At 39.7% G+C, this 21,714-nt stretch overlaps 1 protein-coding gene across 1 annotated transcript in view; it reads left to right on the forward strand.

Annotated features, from left to right (window-relative positions):
* The window catches only part of Bms1 (BMS1 ribosome biogenesis factor), a 39,081-nt gene that overhangs the window by 16,637 nt on the left and 730 nt on the right, over positions 1 to 21,714 (forward strand). The window contains exons 13-22 of the mRNA XM_027429251.2: positions 5,462 to 5,543; positions 8,080 to 8,153; positions 8,615 to 8,797; positions 11,854 to 12,042; positions 12,121 to 12,301; positions 12,475 to 12,533; positions 13,551 to 13,673; positions 15,082 to 15,229; positions 15,528 to 15,703; positions 21,315 to 21,476. Coding sequence (XP_027285052.1) covers positions 5,462 to 5,543; positions 8,080 to 8,153; positions 8,615 to 8,797; positions 11,854 to 12,042; positions 12,121 to 12,301; positions 12,475 to 12,533; positions 13,551 to 13,673; positions 15,082 to 15,229; positions 15,528 to 15,703; positions 21,315 to 21,476 — 1,377 coding nt within the window. The remainder of the gene's footprint in view (positions 1 to 5,461; positions 5,544 to 8,079; positions 8,154 to 8,614; positions 8,798 to 11,853; positions 12,043 to 12,120; positions 12,302 to 12,474; positions 12,534 to 13,550; positions 13,674 to 15,081; positions 15,230 to 15,527; positions 15,704 to 21,314; positions 21,477 to 21,714) is intronic.

The following is a 21,714-nucleotide window of genomic DNA, read 5'->3' on the forward strand; positions in this document are numbered from 1 at the left end:
TGTGAAGAATGTTGTATTTATTTTCATTGGAATTTCTTTCATTGAATCTGTGAATAGCCTTTGGTAGGATGGCCATTTTCACAGTATTAATTCATTGAATTCATAACATGTGGTGTCTTTTCACTTTCTAGTCTCTTTCTTCAGAGATTTGAAGTTTTCATTGTAGAGGTCTTTTGTCTCCTTGGTTAGGTTTATTTATTCCAAGATATTTTATTATCTCTGATGCTATGGTTAATGGGAGTGTGACCATGTCTTTGTCAGTGTGTTTGTTGGTGGTGTATAGACAGACTTCTGATTCTTTTTTTTTTTTTTTTTTTTTTTTTTTTCTGCTCTTCCACTTTGCTGAAATTGTTGTTTCTAGAAGTTTTCTGGTGGAATTTTTGGGATCTCATGTCATTTGCAAATAAGCATCTTTTGGCTTTTTTTTCCTATTTGTACCCTTTAATTTCCTCCTCCTGTTTTACAGCTCCGGCTAGTGCTTTAGGTACCATATTGAAGAGGAGTGGGGCTGGTGGGCAGTGATAGGTTTCTGCCAAGGCAAAAGGCCAGAGCAGGCTAGATTGAAAACAGATAAATACAACAAATTGAATTTGTTGGATGGTCCGAAAGAATGGGGCCAGACAAGTGGCACCCAGCCTAGATCAGTGAGGTTTTATAGACCTTAGGTGAGGGGTGATGACGTGCTGGGACTATGACCAAGTATGGTCAAAAGCTAAGCCCCTGGGCTGCACTTGGCTGGGCTGGCCATGTCAGAAAGGCGGGTTGCATTTGGGCTTTTGGTGATTGACTACTTTGTTCAGAGTTTTTTTCAGTACAGGGAGGTTGGGGGAAGTAGGGCAGACGGGGTTTCCCAGCTTGTGCAGGGGCCAACAGGGGTTTCAACTGAACAGGCAGCTCTGTCTCATTCCTGATTTTAATAGAATTGCTTCAAGTTTTTCTCCCCTTAGGATAGTGTTGGCTGTGGGTTTGTTTTTGACCTTTATTATGTTGAGATGTGTCCCTCCAGTCCTCCTCTCTAGGACTTTTATCATGAAAGCATGCTGGATTTTGCCAGAGGCCTCCTTTTCTGCATCTATTGATGATCATGTGATTTTTGTCTTTAAGTCCATTTATATGATTTTATTTACTGACTTACCTGCATTTCTGGGGTAAAGCTAACTTAGTTGATCATGGTAGATGATCTTCTTATGTGCTTTTATTTGTTTTGCTAGTATTTTTTTAATTTTCAAATATATTTTTATTTATTCTTTGAAAATTATATACATGTATACAATGTATCTTAATTATAACCAACTTAAGTCCCCAACTTCTTCAAGCACTAAGATTCTCCCTCAACAATGTCCCCATTCAAAATTCATGTTTCCTTTATTTTAATAACTAAGTCCAATTAATACTATTATACACCCATGGATAGGCCACTGTCTATGCAGAGGGGCTCCACTCCTGAAGAAAATGGACCCTTCCTCTCATAGCAGCCACAAACTGCAAATAGTGACTCAGCAAAGGATGCTGTATTTTGGCCTCTCCATCATTCACACTGGCATTTTGGCTGCCTGACTTATAATTTTGTGGTACACAAATTAACAGGGAATGAGTTATAGAATACAGTACATTTTAAAATCTAGCCTCTACTGGCTTGATCTCAAATCAGTACAGTCATAATTTATAGGCTATTCTTTTTTAAAACTCTCCATAATGTGAGCCTTTTGAACATAAAGTAGTATTACTCCTTATGAGAGCTGTGTTGAACATTGGATAAGCATTGTAGTCCCTTAACTGAGTCTTCACCAGCTGGACTGGGTCACTGTTGAGTTGCAATACCCAGACTGCATCTTAAGGAATCATTGAGAGGATGTAAAGTGGCTTTGCACAGATATCATAAAACACATCACTTCTAAGAAGAAAAGAGTATTTTATACGATTAATTTATGATCGATGAAATTTTCTTAAACCTGATTAGATCTCACTGTTTTTCACCTTAGATTTAGTTTTGATAGTATTTTATTGAGGATGTTTACATCTATGTATATCGGGGATATTGGTCTGTAGTTTTGTTGTCTTTGCCTGTTTGGTTTTGTTGTTGTTGTTGTTTTTGATTTTTTGAGACAGTGTTTCTCTGTGTAACATTGCTGGCTATCTATCCTGGAACTGGCTTTGTAGACAAGGCTGGCCTCTCAGTGCTAGGATTAAAGGCGTGCACCACTACCATCTGGCATTTGCCTTGTTTTGATACTAGAGTGATACTGTTGGCATCTTAGAATGAGTTTGGGAGTGATCATTCTGTTTTCATTTTTTAAGAATTTAAGATTGCTAAGTAAGGACTGATTATACTTTTTCTTTGTTTCCCTCCTTTTGATTTAACTTTGATCCTTTGGATGGATCAAGAATGTCATCCATTTCTTTCAAGTTTTCCATCTTAACAGCACAGATTTTTAAAGTACTCCCTTAGAATATTCTAAATTTGTTTGTTGTCTGTTGTAGTGTTTCGCTGTTTATCTCTAATTTTGTTAGTTTGGGTCTCATTTTTCTTTCCTTTGGTTAGTTGGGCCAAGAATATGTTGTCCTTGCTTTTCTCAGAGAACCAGACTTAGGGCCATTGATCCTTTGTGTTGTTTTCTTTGTTTCCATTTCACTAATTGCTACTTTGATTTTTATTATTTCTTGCCTGCCATCTGCTGGGTTTGGGTTTGGTTTGTTTTTCTTGAGTTACATCATTAAGTCATTTATTTGTGCTCTTTCTGACATAATGGGTTCTCAGGGCTCTAAACTTTGCTCTTAGAGCTGCTTTTAATGTGTCCCAGAGGTTTTGTTGTGTTGTTTTTTCATTTTCATTCTGTTCCATAAATGTTTTTGTTTCTTTCTTGGTTTCTTCTTTGACATATCCATCATTCAGTGGTGGGTTGTTTAATCTCCATGACTTTAGAATTTATACATTTACTGGAGTTTTCTTTGCTATCAACTTTTATCGTATAATATTGGATAGGATACATAGAGTTACTTCAGTTTTTATGTATTTTTGTTAAGGTCTGTTTTGTGACAAGTATGTGGTCTCTTGTAGAAATGCTTCTGTGTGCTGCTGGGTAGAGTGTGTGTTTGGTATTTGGGTGGAACATTCTGTATATCTGTTAGATGTGTTTGATGTCATTTAATTCTGAGGTTTCTCTCTCTCTCTCTTTTTTTTTGGTCTATGAGAGAAAGTGGGGTGTTGAAATCACCTACAATAATTGGATTTGTGTTAATCTGTGTCCATTAGTGTGTTTTTTTTCCTTTAAGACTTAAAAAAATTGTATGTGTGGATGTTTTGTCCGTGTGTGTGTGTGTGTGTGTGTGTGTGTGTGTGTGTGTGTGTGTGTGTGTGTGTTGCCCGTGGAGCAGACATCAGATCCCATGAGACTGGAGTTACAGACAGTTGTGAGGCACAATGTGGGTGTTAGGAATCGAACCCAGGTCCTCTAGAAGACCAGTCAATGCTTGTCACTTCGGCTGCTGAGCCAAATTGGGCGCAGCAGAGTTTGGTGCATGTGATACTTTCCTGATTAACTGATCCCTTGATGAGAATGAAGTACTGTTCTTTGTCTATTCTGACTAGTTTGACTTCTATTTTGTCAGATATTAGGATGGCCGTGCCTATTTGCTTTTTGATCCCATTTTCTTGGAATATTTCTTTCCATTCTTTCACTTCAAGGTGGTTGTCTTTAAAGCTAAGATGAGTTTCTTGTAGATGATAGATAATGGATTTTGTTTTCTTTTTTTTTTTAACGTTATTTTATGTGCATTAATGTTTTGCCTGCATGTATGTCTGGGTGAGGGTGTCAGATGCCCTGGAACTAGAGACAGAGACAGCTGTGAGCTGCCATATGGATGCTGAAAATTGAATCCAGGTCCTCTAGAGGAGTAGCCAGTGCTCTTAACCAATGAAGCATCTCTCCAGCCCCCTGGGTTTTGTTTTATTTTGTTTTGTTTTGTTTTTCAAGACATGGTTTTACTGTGTAACAGTCCTGGCTGTCCTAGAACTTAACTCTCTTTGAAGACCAGGCTGGCCTTGAACTCACTGAGATCCGCCTGCCTCTGCCTCCAAAGTGCTAGGATTAAAGGAGTGCGCTACCACTGCCTGGCAGGTTTTGTTTCTTAATGCTTTCAGCTAACATATGTCTTGGTTGGAGAGTTCAAGAAATTGAATAGAGTTATTATAAAAAAAAGGTGTGTATATAGGGGCTGGAGAGATGGCTGGCTCAGCGGTTAAGAGCACTGACTATTGTTCCAGAGGCCCTGAGTTCAATTCCCAGCAACCACATGGTGGCTCACAACCACCTTGAATGAGATCTGGTGCCCTCTGCTGGCATTGCAGGCACAAGACTGTATACATAATAAATAAGTAAAAATCTTTTTTTAAAAAAGGTGTGTATAACTTGCAGTCAATTTATTGCTTTATTTTTCCTGCTAATTTGTGTTCTTTGTTGTGCTTTGCATTTCATTAAATTTTAGCTTTGTTTTCTTCCTAAGTCTCTTGGCTGTGTTTGTTCCTTCAGTTTGGAGGATTGCATCCATTATTCTGTTGAGCATTTTGTTGTTGTTGGAAGTGAAATATTTTAGGTTGTTTGGATCATGGAAAATCTTTTTCTTTCTTTACTGTAGCAGATAGTTTGCTTGAGTATGGTAGGCTAGGTTGGTAGTGTGGCTTTAGGATTTAGAGTGTTTTTACCCAAGAAATGAGAAGTCATTTCTGAGAAATCATTCCTGGGAAATCAGGTATTAACTCTGAAGGATTTTCCTGTATATGTGACTTGTATTTTTTTCTCTGTGCAATTTTTCACTCCCACCAGCAGTATTTGTGGGTTCTAGTTTATTTACATCTTCAAGAGTTATTTTTGTGTATCTTTTTTCATTTTATCTATACTAGAAGGTGTGAAATATGTTATATTGTGATGTTGATTTGTATTTCTCAGATAGCTAATGTTGTCAAGCATCGTTTCAGGTACTTGCTATCTATTTGTCTATATACCTGCTCATACTGTTCTCCTATTTTAAAAATGTGGACATTTAGTTATAAGAGTTGTTTATATTTTCTGAGAACATGTCCCTTATCAGTTTATAAAGTCTGGGTACATGTCTGTTCTATACATGATTTGCAGATATTTTTCTGCAATTCTGTAGGAATTATCTCACACACTTAGGTGGAATGAATGTATCCACAGAGGTGTGTGTTTACTTTCTTACTAAATGTTTGTTACAGTCTCTTATGTATTCTGAGGTTGCCAAGAGCTCACTGTGTGGTCCAGACTGAACTTCAATATTTTCCTGCCTCAACAAACCTAGCACTAGGATGATAGTTGCATGCTAGGATTACAGAGACAGTTTGAAGTGTTCTGAGAAATATTTAGAAGCAAATTGTTGTCTGCAAACATTTCTCAGAAATAGTTGTTTTGTGTAAATAAACTAAGTGTTGGATTTTCTGTGTAAGGTTATGAACAGTATCAGAGATTGCTTTGTGACGGGGAAGTGGGAAGATGATAAAGATGCAGCCAAGGTCTTAGCAGAAGATGGTAAGTAAGGACTACATATTTTCTTTGTGTGTTTGAGTGCGCACATGCCTCTGGAAGCAAGGGACAGACAGCCTAGGTATCATTTCTCAAGTGATATTCCTTCCTTAGACACTGCCTATCCATTTTTTAAAATTTTTGGCCTGATCTCTTATTTCCCTGATCTCACTGAGTATGGTAGGCTGGTTGCCCAGCAAGACCCAGGGATCCACCTCCCTAATCGGGATTGTAACCCACTTAGCTCTTGTTTACCTGAATTCTAGGGAGAAAACTTAGGTCTTTGAGCTTGCAAGTACAAGCACTTTACTAACAGACATTCTCATACCCTTCATATTTTCTTTACTGTCTTACAGTCAGGTTGAAGATTGGTCAGTTGTGAATGCTGGGGGGAATTGACAGATAATATCCTGTTTTCTGTCCTTGGCTGACCTATTTGCTATATAGGGACTTTAAAGGAAAGTGAGAAACCTATAGGTTTTGTTGTAAATAGATATTGTATGTGTGGGGGTGGGGGCTGTCTTCAACATGTGTAAAAGTAATAGTCATGGAAGATTTAAAATAAAAGATACATATCAATAGCAGGAAATTTTAGAAAGTACATATAATACTAAAATTCTACTACACATAGAAGACCTGTAACATTTTGAGGTCTTTCCTCCTACTCATTTAAAACTGTGTGTATGAAGTTTTGTTGTCTTAGGGTTCCCCTGCTGGGATGAAACACCATGACCAAAAAGCAGCTTAGGGAGGAAAGGGTTCATTTTAGCTTACAGCTTGTAGTCCATCATCCAGGGAAGTCAGGGCAGGAACTCAAGTCAGGGACCTGGAGACAGGAAATGCAGAGGCCATGGAGGAGTGCTGCTTACTAGCTTGCTCAGCCTTCTTTATTATAGCATCCAGGACCACTTGCCTACAGGTGCTACTGCCACAGTGAGCTGATAAGTCCCACAACAATTATCAATCAGGAAAATGCTTCATGTGCTCGCCCACAGGCCAATCTAGTGGGACAGTTTCTCAATTGAGGTTCCTTCCCTTTTCCAAAATGACTCTAAGCTTGTGTCAAGTTTACAAAATTAGTCAGGATACCTGTAATCATATTTTTAAATATAGCGTTAATTTGCTTCAAAGATTTTGTTTTTATTAGCTGGATACGATACCTCTTAAGCAATTTTGTATTTTGTCTGTGTTACAGAGCACTGTTATGTAGAAGGAATGCATCTCAGCAATAGAGTACTCATCTAACATATACAGGGGCCTTGAGTTCATTCCTGGTATAATGCACGAATGCGCACACACACACACACACACACACACACACACACACACACACACACACACACACACACACAACACACGACTTTCTGATAACTCTTGGATCACCTTTTGTAGTTCACAATTACCAAGTTTTTTTTTTTTTTTTTTTTTCTGAAGGTTATTTTGTGTGTGTGCTCATAAGCAGGGGGACTTAGCATCGACTTTATTGCTTTCATTCAGCATTGAGTATTATGTATAAGCTTTGGGTTGGGGTTTAGGTTTTATTTAACAATTTTTGTAAATGTATTTTTAGTTTTCCTTGTATACATACTTTGCCTGCATGTATATATGTGTACCATGTGTGTGCTGGGTTCCGCTGCAGGCCAGTAGAGTATGTCAGATGCTCTGGACCTGGTGTTACAGAATGCTGTTATGAAAGCAGTGTCCGATGATGTCCCTTGTTATCCCCCTCGTAACATAAATAAAGCTCCTGCATGGCTAGCATGTGTGTGGAGGACAGAAGACAGCCTGCAGGAGTTGGTGGGTCCTGGAAATTGACCTCAGGTCCTCAGGCTTGGCAGCAGGCCCCTCTACTTACTGAGCTGTGTCACTAGCTCTGTTATATTTTATTTATTTATTTTTTAGTGTGTAAATTTCCAACAGTTCTAGTTATATACTTAATTTTATAGTTTTTATTATAAATAAGAGCTTCCTGTTTGTTATATGAATATATCTTAATTATAGTAAGTGTTGCCATCCCAAAGCCATTCTTGTCTATTTTAAAGAGGACCGCCTGTAACTGAACCCAGAGCTCTAACAATGAACAAGTAGATGAATTAATGAACTCTTCCTATGAGCTCAGCATTGTTTTGAGCCCTAATTTTGTTCCAGGTTCTATACTTATATAGTCTTAGCTTTCCCCAAGGCACAGTACACAATGTGTTGTGTTGACACTTTATGTGGGCTGTTGTCAGGCTGTGGCTTTTCACTTATCCTTTGAAATGTTGTTTTGGACTTGACCTTTAAGGCTGCTTTGTGTCGTTTATACAGTGTCCATTATTTAGATGTGAAAGATAGTGAGGTTTCAAGTCTTGGGTTCATTTACTTTTCCTAAGCAAATAGTGAAATGCTTTTTTTTTTTTTTTTTTTTTTTTTAAAGCTATGTAAGTTTAGGACTCTTGGCATGTATAGTGATGGAAACAACAGAGATGAATGCAGAGCACAGGGTCAGCCAGGCTGGGCAGTGCTAGTGTCATAGATCAGACATGTAAATGCTCTTTTTCAGAGGAGCTCTATGGTGACTTTGAAGACCTTGAAACAGGGGATGTGCACAAGGGAAAACCGGACCCGGATACTCAGGTATGGCTTTGATGTTGCTCTGCCAGCTTGATCCTGAGACATCTGCTTTGGGAAATGGAGCTCTTGACGTCCCTGGACAGATAGCTTCCTTAAGAGTGGCAGCAGATGAACAAACGGTTCATTTGTACAGCTTATGGATGTTACCTACCCTCCCTCCCTTCCTCCTGTAGTCATTTGTCAAGTTCATGCTTTTTATTTGTCTTTCTTTTGCCAACATTCAATGATGAAATTTAAAAACACCATAAAAAAAGATTCCTTAGTCTTCCTGACAGTACTTTGAACAGTGTCTTGGAGCATCTAGCTAGGAGACACTTGCTTCGTGCATCTTGCCACACTCAGACAGATGAAGAAGTGGTGTAGTACCAAAGTCTGTCTGTTCATGATAATTGTAACAAAGAATTTTTACACTCAAACACTGTGAAAATCTGCTTCTTAATATTTTTTTATTCTGGAAATTTAAGATTGAAGATACAGAAGAAGACATTAAGGAAGAAACTGACCCAACTGAAGAGGAAAGTGCCAAGACCAAACATCTGAATAAGAAGAGAAAGTTGAAGGAGCTATTTGACGCAGAGTACGATGGAGGAGAAGGAGAAAGCACATATTTTGATGATCTTAAGGGTGAAATGCAGAGACAGGCGCAGGTAAGAAAGCAGTTCTTGACCACCTGCCTGCCGAGGCAGCGCCACCTGCTGGCCTGCTCCCCGTTTGCCTTTGCCTGCCCAGGTTGACAATGTGTGGTGGGATTCTTCAGACCTTGCATGATAGGACATGATAGAAACACAGAAAAGTTAAGGGAATGTGGGAAGAGAAGTCCCTTGTCCTGGGATCTAGTTTACATCTTGTATGAATCAAGAAACATCAACACAATGGAAAAAAATCAGAATTGCCTACGTAGATAACGCCTCAAGAATGTTAAAAATCCTCAAACTATGTTTATTTCAGGCCAGAATGTTTTGGCCTTGAGTTTAGATGTGTTAGCACTCCCCTCTGAGCTCATACCTATTTAAACAGCACATCACTTAAAACCACCTTAAAATTTTATTCACAAAGGAAAATTGTTTTCTGTGTATGTGCATGCAATTGATCACATGTGTGTGCATGTGCACAGCTGGAAGAGAACATCTGCCATCCTCTGTTACTGTCTGCCGTAGTCCTTTGAGACCCATCTCTTGCTGAACCCTGCTGAAGCTCTGCTGCTGTCCCCCAAGTCCCATCAATCCTCCCTTCTCCACCCTCCACAGAGTTGAGGTTGTAGCATGCGTGGCCATTCCTTACTTTTATGTGTTTTCTGGGGGTCCAAACTGAGGTCCTCATGGCTGCATAGCAAGCACTCTTACTGAGCCATTTCCCCAGCCCACTATAGAAGGAGCTTATAGATAAGTAAACCAGCTTGTATATATTTTCACTTAAATAAACTTTAGTTTTTAATCTTGCTACTTTGTAAATTACATACTTTGAAAAACAAATGTAACTTACAAAGATTCAGAAAGTTATCTACCATTATAAGGATAGCTAAATAGGACTCACTCAACAAGTCTACACCCTGACTTGTGGCTGCACACTGCTTATCTCTCTTAATAGCTAATAAACTCTTTAACTTAACCTCTCTCTAATTGCCCTCAAGTTCTTAATGGTCTGGCTTAACCCTTAAAAAGGAATGGCTACTAGCAGCAATGCTGGGCTGCATCTCTTGGCACTGACATTGATTTGAGCCAGTACAAGTGTAAATTCAAATTCTGATCACTTGCTGCTTTGAATGAGTAGAGTTGCTGCATGGCTCGTGTGGCTTATGTGCACAAAGTTCTTTCCAGGAGAGTTTTGACACATCTTGGTTGTTCAGACAGGGGTTACATGCAAAGTCAGATGCAGATGGGTAAGGAGTGTGCAGGAGATGGGGGGGGGGCGCTCCTGCCTGAGGTGACGATTTCACCAGAAGCAGATACAAAGCTGCATACACAGTGGATGGGGAGGGTTTGGGTTGCACTCTGCTGGTGGAAGCACTGAGAATTCCTTTGAACTTGAAAATGTGGTTGGCAAGCTTTGCTCGACTAGACCTTCATGCAGTCAGAAGTGTCTCCTTTGCTGGCCTCAGCACATGCTAAGACTGGAAGGATAGAGGTCAGCATGGCTCCAGTGTGAAGAAGTGTCTCTGAGTAGTCATGAATTAGTGGCTTCCAGTCTGTATTGACTTTTGACAGGAGTGACTAAAAACACAGAGGTAATCTTTGTAATCTCTATTTCAAGCCATTTAAAATTTAAAATCTTGTGGAAAGTTCATGTTTTCCTGTAAGTGATGTGGAGATTAATAAGGTAGCTCAGGTGGGGTGGAGGTGGCAGTATAGGTGAGGTCTAGATGTAATTTTCTTTTCAAAGGATGGATCAGTAGGTTTTCTGGTGGACTATATGTAGGGGTAGAGTGTGAAAGGGTCGTCAGTTATGGTAGGGTAGGAAAGCTCTAGGTAGTGTAGCTTTGTTTGAGCTGGTTAGGTTAGTGATGATACTCAGACAAGTATTGTTAAAAGTTTGATCAGGGCCTTGGTGCGCAGGGTTAGGCTCCTTGAAGCCATAAGGTAGCAGAGAGGGAGAACAGGAATATGTGTGTGAGTAGAGGTGGGGAGTAGGGCCAAGAGTGGCCACGAGACAGACATTTTAAAGAGCAGGTGTGCCAGAAACCCGCAGTTAGGATATCCTTCAGCCCTTCCTGCTATAGGAGCTATGCTAGGGGAGGTAACAACCACTGGACTAAGGCATGGTGAAGGTCTGCGGTGACCGGCAAGCGCTTCCACGCAATAGCAGGTGAGACAAGCAGCTGATGGTCTAGAGACTGGAGGTGTGATCAGAGTGAAGCAGAAAGGGAACGGTAGTTGGTGAAGAAACAGACTCAAAAGGTTTTGAAAAGATGAGAAAAGTAACAGAAGGGTTACTTTTTTGGGGAGCCAAAAGTTTGGCATTGAATAGAGGTGTGGTTAAGTAGTCTGTAGATTGCCTCTTGTGGTGTCCAGCATCACAGCCACCTGCCACATACAAGTGCAACTGAAGAGCTGTATTGTTGTGAGCCTAGCCTTTAACACCTGAGACATCTCTCCAGCCCGAAAAGCTGTATTGTAAATGTTATTTAATCTGAATTTATGGTTGGCATGGTGGCATGTAACTGTGACTCATGCACTCATGAGACTGAGGCAGGAAGATTCGAAGCTCAAGGCTAGCCTGGGTTACATAGATCTTGTGTCCAAAAAACGTTTTTACCAAGTAGCTACTTGTCCTTATCCACAGTGCAGAGCTATAGTAAAGGGCTGTGTGGGTACAAAGACCAGAACACAACTGACTGGAGGGAGAAACAGCTATCAGCCAGGAGTGAGGATAAAGCAGGATGGATTGGCTGGTCTACAACCGATAATGAGCAGAGTTACATAAAATGATTGACAGAGTTGGGAGAGTTAGTGTATAGCCAGGGAAGCATTGCTGAGCAGCATTCAGAGATCCCTTTGGAGGCAGTGGCTGTGACCTGAGCAACAGAAAACACAGTTGGTACATGTCTTAAAGTGTAGAGGTTAAGTGGATATACCTTTATTACAATAAAACCTAAATTGTGGTGTCCATGGATCCTTTGTATTTTTTTAACTTAATTTTAATATTGAGAATACTGGTGGTGTGGGTTTATTGTGCTTCTGTTTTTGTCCCCCTGTCTCTTCTGTAGCTTAACCATGCTGAATTTGGAGATGAAGATGATGAAGCCAGAGTTGAGTATGAGGGTTTTCGACCTGGAATGTATGTCCGAATCGAGATTGAAAACATCCCCTGTGAATTTGTGCAGAACTTTGACCCACACTACCCAATTATTCTGGGTGGTTTGGGCAATAGTGAGGGCACTGTGGGATATGTGCAGGTAGGTACCCTTTGCTGCATGCTTGGAGACAGGTCATTTGGTTGTACACTCTGTTTTATCGAATGTTTATGTCTCCAGATGCGCCTCAAGAAACATCGTTGGTATAAGAAAATCCTCAAGTCTCGAGACCCAATTATTTTTTCTGTAGGATGGAGGAGATTTCAGACCATTCCACTGTATTATATTGAAGACCACAATGGCCGACAAAGGCTTCTAAAGTACACCCCACAGCACATGCATTGTGGAGCAACTTTTTGGGGTAAATTGTGATTATAATAATTATAAGATCAGTTTATACCATTTAGGCTTATATCATTATAGTTTTGTTCTTTTCCTGCCATGAAACCCCAACTTAAATATTTGTTCCTTTGAGAAAGAGGGTTGGAGTAAAATAATGTGGTTTACTATTTTTTCTTTTTTGTTTTCTTTAAGGTCCGATCACCCCACAAGGAACTGGATTTTTGGCGATACAGTCTGTCAGTGGTGTAATGGTAAAAATCAGAGATACATTCTTTATCAATTATTCAAATGAATTAGAGACTGAATTGAATTCATGAAGCTAAGTTGAAAATCAGCTACTTTGAATATGTAATACTTAGTTTCTCCTTGCTTTGTATCTTCCTGCAGCCTTTGCCTGTCCCCCCCCCACCTCTGTTTCCTTCCTGCCTGCCTGCCTGCCTGCCTGTCTGCCTTCCTGCCTTCCTGCCTTCCTGCCTTCCTCCCCACCCCCTTTTTTTTTTCTAACAAGGTTTTGATGTGTGTAACCCAGGCTGGCCTAGAACTCACAATCTTCCTGCCTCAGCCATCTGAATGTCAGAATTCCTGCCTGGCTTCCCAGAGTAGTGTGTGAGGAGAATTACAATGGCACTGATGATGTTGTATATTTTTGTGCCTTGTTTGGACTTACTTAAATAGTATTTAATCAGCCTTCACTTGATGCTAATTATCATAGTACTGTCATAACCCTTTAGATGATACATTCTTTAGGAGTGATACATAACCCTTTAGTGATACATTCTTTAGGCAAAGTATGTTCACAGTTGTCTTTGACTGGGCAGAGCAAGCTTCATTTATTGGCTCTACATAACATGAGAAAGAAGAATAATAAATAGAGGTCCAAAAATCTCATGTTTAAATGTTGCAATTGCCTTTTCCTTTTCCTTTGGTTCTGAATTGATCGTTGTTGTGAACCTGTTACCAGGAAATGACTCTCAGGAGAATGTTCCAGTCAGCAGCAGTGGCTTAGTAAATTTAAAATCCTGGTTTACAACCAGGAAGGTGGAGGCAGAGCTCTGGGACATCCTCTGCCGCCTAGTCTGTGAGCCAGGCTACATTACACCATTTCTCAAGCAAACAAAACTCTTAAGGAAGCACCTAGACAGAAATGAACTTCTGTCTTTTGTAGCTAACTGTTTAAGTGAATGGAATTTTGGCATTATTATGTCACAGAAAATTGTCACTTTTCTTTTCTGCTATTATTATTTTCAAATTTTGGTGGTTCCTTTCAGCCTGAATTTCGGATTGCTGCCACTGGAGTTGTTCTTGACCTGGATAAATCTATAAAAATTGTGAAGAAATTAAAGCTAACTGGCTTTCCTTTTAAAATATTCAAGAATACTTCATTTATTAAGGTCTGTATATCCATATATTCATATGTTATAAATTATATATTGTTAAGGAAATGTTTAGAGCTAACAATATTCCCAGTGTGGATTTTCATCTCAGGTTTTGAAATATTTTTATGTTTGCAAAGGGCTATCTTTGGAAAGGAAACTTAAGTCCAACCACAAGTTCATCTGTGTGTCATATACACATTATCCACAAGCATGATGTAGCACAAATAATGAAAACCCAGAGACAGATATTGGGGTTAAAGCTGAAGATCAGAGAAGCAGACCAGCCAGCCACTGGAAAGTTTTTACCTCTACCAGTGCTCAGACCTTAGGGGCGATCCACGAACCTCAGCTGCTCCTGACTGCACCGAGACTGCAGACTGAATACCCTGCACTCTTGCCGCCACCCTAGTGCTGGGATTGAAGGCGTGTACCACCACTACCCGGCTTCTGTGGCTAGCTAGTGTAGCTGCTGGGATTAAAGGTGTGGCTACCACTGCCTGACCTCTACGGCTAATTAGTGGCTTAGGTATGTGTGTAGCTAGCTAGTGGCTTAGCTCTTAACTAGGTATGTTGTTAACTATTGGCTTAGCTCTGCATTCTGATTTTCAGACAAGCTTTATTTGTTAGATTACTACACATGAAGGTCTTGTTACACAGTGTTCCAAGTGTGCCTTTCTTTTGACTGGGAATCATCAAATGGGGTTAGAGAGCAGATTTTCCTGTACTTCTAAAGTACAAGTTTAGAATTTTTAGAAAAGTATTTATATTGATTTGTACTGTACTTAGTAACTACAGCTATGACTTCTGTGTAAGTCTGTCCCAGAGTCAACACAGACTTACCCACTGGTTTTACTGCTTTAAAGCTATGTTGGTAAGGAAAAAAATCCTAAATTTGTCTGATTGTTGAGTAGAAAGTAGACAATGCAGTTTGCAGTAAACAACATTTCAGCAGACTGTACACTCAGCTTCACAGTGTTTAGAGAGGGTAGTTTGAAAGTTTCATTTGGGAAGGAGTCTCTATTAAAGACACAGAGCTAAGATCATAAGGACAGGAGGTGGAACTCCCTGATAGAGTGCTTGTATGGGAGGTGCTTAGTACTTAGTAATAGAGTAAGCCTTGTATTTGGAGGGAAGTACTTAGTAATAGAGTGCTTGTATACAGAGGTAAGGTATTAGCAATAGAGTGCTTACAAAGCCTACAGTTGGTCTCAGCACTGCAAAAATGAGGATGCCAGAGCTGTCTAGGCCAGTTCACACCCATAAATACCTCTTTGCCATTGTAAAGTTATTTCAGTGAAAGTAAAGTTGAGTGGTATACTTTTGATGTTAGTAATTTCACTTCTAGTGAAGTTGCTTTTTGTTTTTTAACCTATGCTGTAAGTGGCAAGGTATGTATGGGAGTGTTTTGTTTTGTTGCCTGTAGGGAATGTTTACTTCTGCCTTGGAAGTAGCCAAATTTGAAGGTGCTGTCATTCGAACTGTCAGTGGAATAAGGGGACAAATCAAGAAAGCACTCCGGGCTCCAGAAGGAGCATTCAGGGCCACCTTTGAGGACAAGTTGCTCATGAGTGGTAAGAATCCTTTGTGTGTGTTGAGAACACTGTGCTACCGTTTGTTACTGGTTCTAGCTGTTGTTGATTAGGAGTTTTGGTCTTCAGAAGGAAGGTCAGCTCCAGCTCTGTCCAGTGGAGTAATCTGTACTTCACTGATTCACACTGTGTTTGTACCTGCTGGGCTCACACCCAGAGCTTTGTGATAGTTAGCAGTAGTTAATTGGTTAAGTTCTTTTTCCAAGGGTGACTTGGGGTGTGCAAACGTGTGTGTTGCTTGAGATGGATACAAACCTCCTTTTGAAACCTCCTCTTGTAGATATTGTTTTCATAAGAACTTGGTATCCTGTCTCCATCCCGGCCTTCTATAACCCCGTAACATCTTTGTTGAAACCAGTGGGAGAAAAAGATACCTGGTCAGGAATGCGGACAACACATCAACTGAGGCTTGCCCATGGCATCAAACTAAAGCCAAACAAGGACTCCTTGTATAAGGTAAAGGTCTTGTGTGTCTGTGTTTATAGACAGCATCACATGGATTTGTAATATTTTTAGTTATTATGGCACTAGAGTTCAAACCCAGTGCTTTGCATATGTTAAGCAAGTGCTCTACCTCTGAGGTAACCAACCTTGTAATGTCTTACTTATGACTTGTATTTTCAAGTATAAAGTCTGATGGTAAATTCAATTTGCACAGTTGTATATTTGTTTGCTGTTTTGGAGAAGGAATACAAAAATAGTGGCAGTGGTTTTCTCAGAATTGGAAATGAAGTTAAAACATTTTGTAAAATCATAGTATTTTATTTGAGAATTACTAATGACATTGTGAGATATGGATTTGGCAAGGTGGTTACATACTGTGGGTGAAGCAGATGAGCGTTTCTGCCATTTCAACCCCTCACTCAAAAATCTACTTAAAAAATCCCAGACACAAGACATTAATATAAATTACAGTTCTTTTCTCTGGGTATTGTCACACTCATCCTGCATTTCTGCCATTCAGTTATCTTTTGACCTCCATCTCCCTGTTCTCATCACTCATATTGTTTTCTTAAGACACAGACTTATTGCAGGTGTTGGTGGCGCACGCCTTTAATCCCAGCACTCGGGAGGCAGAGGCAGGCGGATCTCTGTGAGTTCAAGACCAGCCTGGTCTACAAGAGCTAGTTCCAGGACAGGCTCCAAAGCCACAGAGAAACCCTGTCTCAAAAAACAAACAAACAAACAAACAAACAAACAAACAAACAAACAAAAAGACTCAGATTTATTACTAATTATGAATGCTTGGCCTTAGCTTAGGCTTCTCCTATTAGCTCTTTTAACTTAGTGTAACCTTTTTTTTTTTTTTTTTTATTCATCTATGTTTTGCTGTGAGGCATTTTACCTTTCTTTCATTCTGTATGTCCTACTTTCCTGCTTCCTACAAGTCTGGCTGACTGGTTCCTGGCATCTCCCTGGCATCTCTTTTTCTTTCTTCCCCAAGCCTAAATTTCTCTTCCTACTTACTCTCCCTGCCTGGAAGTCCCACCTATACCTCCTCACTTGTGATTTGTTGTTCAGCTTTTTATTAGGCCAATCAGGTGCCTTAGGCAAGCAAGGTAAAACAGCAACACATCTTTACATAGCTAAAGAACTGCAACATATCTTTGCATAGTTAAATATTCCTCAACAGTATGCATATATGTGTATGTGTGTATCTTGGTCATATCCATCTCCAGATACCCCTGGACTTCCTCTGAGTTCCCCCTTACACCTTCATGTCCCCTTCCTTCCTTCCTTCCTTCCTTCCTTCCTTCCTTCCTTCCTTCCTTCCTTCCCTCCCTCCCTCCCTCCCTCCTCCCCTCCCTCCCTCCCTCCCTTCCTTCCTTCCTTTTTTCTGTTTATTTTTTTCGAGACAGGGTTTCTCTGTGTAGCTTTGGAGCCTATCCTGGCACTCGCTCTGGAGACCAGGCTGGCCTCAAACTCACAGAGATCCGCCTGCCTCTGCCTCCTGAGTGCTGGGGTTAAAGGCGTGCACCACCAACCCCTGGCCTCTTTATTTTTAAAGAACAACCTACTGAATCCATGTGGGTCTAGGCAATAGGCTGTACCCCCAGAACAATTACTTTCTCTCTCCAGTAGTCATGGAATACCAGTAGCTCCTCAGCTGAGGTGGGGCCTCTTGTCATCTCCCTCCCCCACCCCCAGTGCTGGGATGTTGACTGGCTTGCTCCTGTGCAGGTCTGTGCAGATGACCACAGCCACTGTAGGCTCATGAGTCCAGAAGATACATTTCACAGTGCTCCTCCCTAGATCAGGAAATGTGATATCTTTAACCTTTTTCTACTTTCCTTAATATTGCCTTGGGTATTTGGTTTTTGTTATTGTTTTGTTTTTTATATTTACATATACATTTTTGGGTTGTTTTTATATTATGAAATTTTGATAGGCTTTGCATCAAATCTGTAAATTGCTTTAGGTGCACATATAACAGTATTCTCCCAACTCATTGGCAAGATTATCTTTCACATGTCTTCAGTTTCTTCTACAGTGGTTTATACTATCACTTTGGCAAGTTTATTCCTAAGTGTGTATATGTGGCTTTTTTTTTTTTGTGGCATCATATATAGGATTGTTTTAATTTCAGTATGGTCCTTTACAAATACTGTGTATTTTTATATGCTGGGTTTTTTGTATTATGCAATATTAATTTTATTCTATTTTAGAGGGAGGAAAATCTTTGAGGTTTTCTACAGTGAATCCTATCCAAAAATAGAGAATATTTTATTTTTTCTAATTCAGATGTTTTTTGTTTTTGTATCTGGTTACTTTTACAAGTACCTCCAGTATTATATTGAATACAATAGCCAGTATCCTTGCCTAAAACTGAATATTAAAGGCAAAACTTCAAATTTCTCACTGTTGATCATGATGTTATATATTTATATAGTATGTGTTACACTGAAGAACTTTGTTCTGTATCTAAATTGTTTAAAGTTCTTATTAAGAAAGGGTGCTAGACTTGGTCAGGTTTGTTTTGATTAGTTGAGGTGGCCATATGATATTTACCTTATATTTTGTTAATGCTGTATGCCACTGTGGTAGTCAGTTTTAATTGTCAGCCTGACATGATCTCAGAGTTGCCTGGGAAGAGTCTCAGTGAAGAATTGCCTAGGTCAGGCTGGCCTGTGGGATATGTCTCGTTTATGTTGATTTGGTTGAAAGAGCTGCCCACTGTGGCTGGTACCTTTCCATGGATCGGGCTTCCTGAATAGAATGGGAAAAGCCAGCTGAACACTGTACTGTATTGCATTGCTCTCTGCTTTTGACTGGGTAGTGGCTCTTTGAAGTTCCTACCACCTTGCTATCCCCACAATAATTTGGAGCCAAATAAAGTTTTTTCTATAAGTAGCTTAAAAAAAAAATCACTCTAAGAGGAAACAAAACCAATCATATTAATTGATTTGTATCTGTTTGATTTTCCTTGCATTCTAGGGATAAATTCTTTTTAGTTTGGATGCCAATTCCTCTAATACTTGTGAGAATTCATATCAGTGTCCATCATAGATGATGTCCTATGTTTTCATCATAGAAGTTTTCCTATGGTTTTCGTTTCTTCTGTTCTGAAGAGATCTACAGTAAACATGAACACAAGTACCTTTGTAGTTTGATGTAGATCTCTTTGAGTATTTGTCCTTGAATGGTACAGTTGGGTCATATATATGGAATACCTATTTTTTAACTTTTTGAAATATTTCACACTGATTTCTATAATGGCAGAAAAGTTTACACTCTGTCATGAGTAAATAAATCTTCCTCTTTCTACATACACTTTCCATCTTTTGCTGTCATTTGTCATCCTGATAATAGCATTCTGAATGGGGTGGGATGGAATCTCAGAGTAGTTTTAATTTGCATTTCCCTGATAGTCAAGGATGTTGAATAGTTTTAAAAATAATTTATTAGCCATTGTATTTCTTTCTTTGAGGAGTCTATATTCAGCTTCTTTTCATTGGGTGGGGTTGTTTGCTTTCTTGTTTAGTGTTTTTGGGCTTCTTTATTCTTTATTTAGTCATCTGCCAGGTGTATAGATGGCAAAGATTTTCTTCCATTCTATAGCCTGTCTTTTCATTTGGTTAGCAGTTTTCTTTGAATCTCATAAGGTCCACTTGTCAGTTACTGTTCTTATTTCCTGACTAACTTGCCTGTGCCAGTGTGTTGAAGATCCTCCTGCTGCTTCCCTGTAGCTGCTTCAGAGTTTCAGGTGTTAGGCTAAGAACTTTGCCCCATCTTTATTGTCTGTAACGCATGCATGCATTTAAGTACATATATGTGGGATGCATATGTATGTTTACAGTTATGCCATCGCAGTCAGTTGCACTTTTATCATTCATATCTTTGTCTCTTGTAACAGTTTTTTTTCCTTTAAAATTACTTTATTATTTTTGTGTGTATGGTGTTTTGCCTATGCATGCCTGCAGAGGCCAGAAGAGGACAATGAACTTCCTGGAACTGGAGTTATAGGTTGTTGTAGTTGGTAACTGAACCCGGGTCTTTTTGAAAAGCAGCAAGTGCTCTTATCCATTGAGCCATCTCTCCAGCCCTCTTGTAATAGTTTTTGACTTAATTTGTTCTCTGTGATGTAAGCAGATAAAAGATAATGTAGGTGTTGTAGACAGCTACTAGGGATGCAGTGACTAATGTAATTAAAGGGGCTCAGGTGATGGCTCAGGATGTATTAGTGGCTTCGACACCCAGTTCTTTTGAGTGGAAGCCTATAAGAAATGAGCAGAGATGAGGTAAATGGGAGAGTTTTTCTTGTTTCCTATTTTTTAAATTATCTTGTTTATTGGTCAGGCTGTAGATAATGGGTCCGGAGCCTGGAAGGAGTATGGGTTTTGTTAGTTTTGTGTTACTCATGGCATTGAATATCTTCTGTCCCTTCATTTTTAACTTAGGTGTTCTTAGCAACAAATTGTATTTCTGATAGGCAGCATGTAATAGGATCTGTCTTTTTAAAAATTCACTTAGCTACTCTGTGTACATTAAAGGAAGATTTGTTTTCTGCTATTTTTGTTAACTGCTTTTTAATCTCCCATTTGTTTTTTGTTTGTTTGTTTGTTTGTTTTAATTTGTTTCTTTTTTGGGTACCTGGAATGTTGTAAAGTTGGACAGGTACAGTGTGGTCTCCAGGTTGCACATGTACTCAGTTCTAGTGTAGGATCCCTAGTGTGTCCTGAAGTTATTAGCAGAGTCCATTATTTACTTAACTCATTACTGTGACCACATACCTGATAAGAAACAGCTTAGGGGGGAAGGGTTGGGCTTGTTCACATTTTAAGAAGAGATGGAGTCATCATGCTGGGGAGGACTTGGTCGTAAGACCAAGAGATGGCTCATCACATTGTATCCACAGTCAGGAAGCAGAGTGTATAGAAAGTGGGGCCAAGCTATAGGCCCTCAAGACCTGTCTCCAGTGACCCACTTCCAGTGAGGCTCTGCCTCCTTTTTGGAAGATTTTTATCTGAACTCTAACCAAGATTCTGAAAGACACTGTGGGCGATGTCTTGGGAGAAATAGAAGCTCGCAGAGACGTTCTCCATGCACTTGCTTCTCATCTTTGGTTGGCTCCTGCAGAACTCTGTTTACAGAAATCTCTGCTGTGGTTAATATCCAGGTCAGACTATTTAATTTGAACATAGAATTCGGTGTCTGGATTGTGCTGTATGTGCTGGCTAAATCTTAGTCAGAATCAGAATTAAACTTTGACTGCTGAGGAAGAGAGGTTGACAAGTCAATGAGACGCTAGATTATCCTTGTTATGCTAGAAGACGACCACTCAGAGTCCTAGAGAAACCCAAGTTCTCTACCGAGATACTTTGAACCTCTTCTGTTCAAGTAGGCCCAGCTGATTTTCCAGAAGACCGTGAATGTTAGGTATGCACTCTTCGCTTTGCCTTGCTGTGTAGATCACCGCATTGCATGGGTGATTGAATTCTGATTTCTGGTAGTTAGCAGATGCTAGTGTGACTGAGTTTGTCGAAAAGTCAATGATCTTATCTAATAGTTTTAAGTACATATAGGTTTTACTTTAAATATAATCTTTCTTTTATTTTTTCCTTTTCAGCCAATCCTGAGACAAAAGAAACATTTCAATTCACTGCACATTCCAAAAGCCTTGCAGAAGGCTCTGCCATTTAAGAACAAACCCAAGACCCAAGCAAAGGCAGGCAAAGTGCCAAGGGATAGACAGAGACCGGCTGTCATACGTGAACCTCATGAGAGGAAGGTACTGTCTGTGTGTGGCTTATTTCTCATTGCATTTAGATGTGAAAATAGTACTTTCAGTAGCACACTGTCATTTCTGCTGTATTCTGAGACTTCACTAGGAAAGCATAAGGGCCAGACTTGTGCAGGGCCCTTGAATTGGAAATTGGAGGAAAAACCAGAGGCTGTTTGACGACCTTGGTTAGCCATTTTCCACCTATGTCTGAATAGGGTGTAAGGGACACCTGTCTGGTGAACCA

This window comes from Cricetulus griseus, chromosome 8 (genome assembly GCF_003668045.3).
Source record: "Cricetulus griseus strain 17A/GY chromosome 8, alternate assembly CriGri-PICRH-1.0, whole genome shotgun sequence".
Lineage (NCBI taxonomy): Eukaryota > Metazoa > Chordata > Mammalia > Rodentia > Cricetidae > Cricetulus > Cricetulus griseus.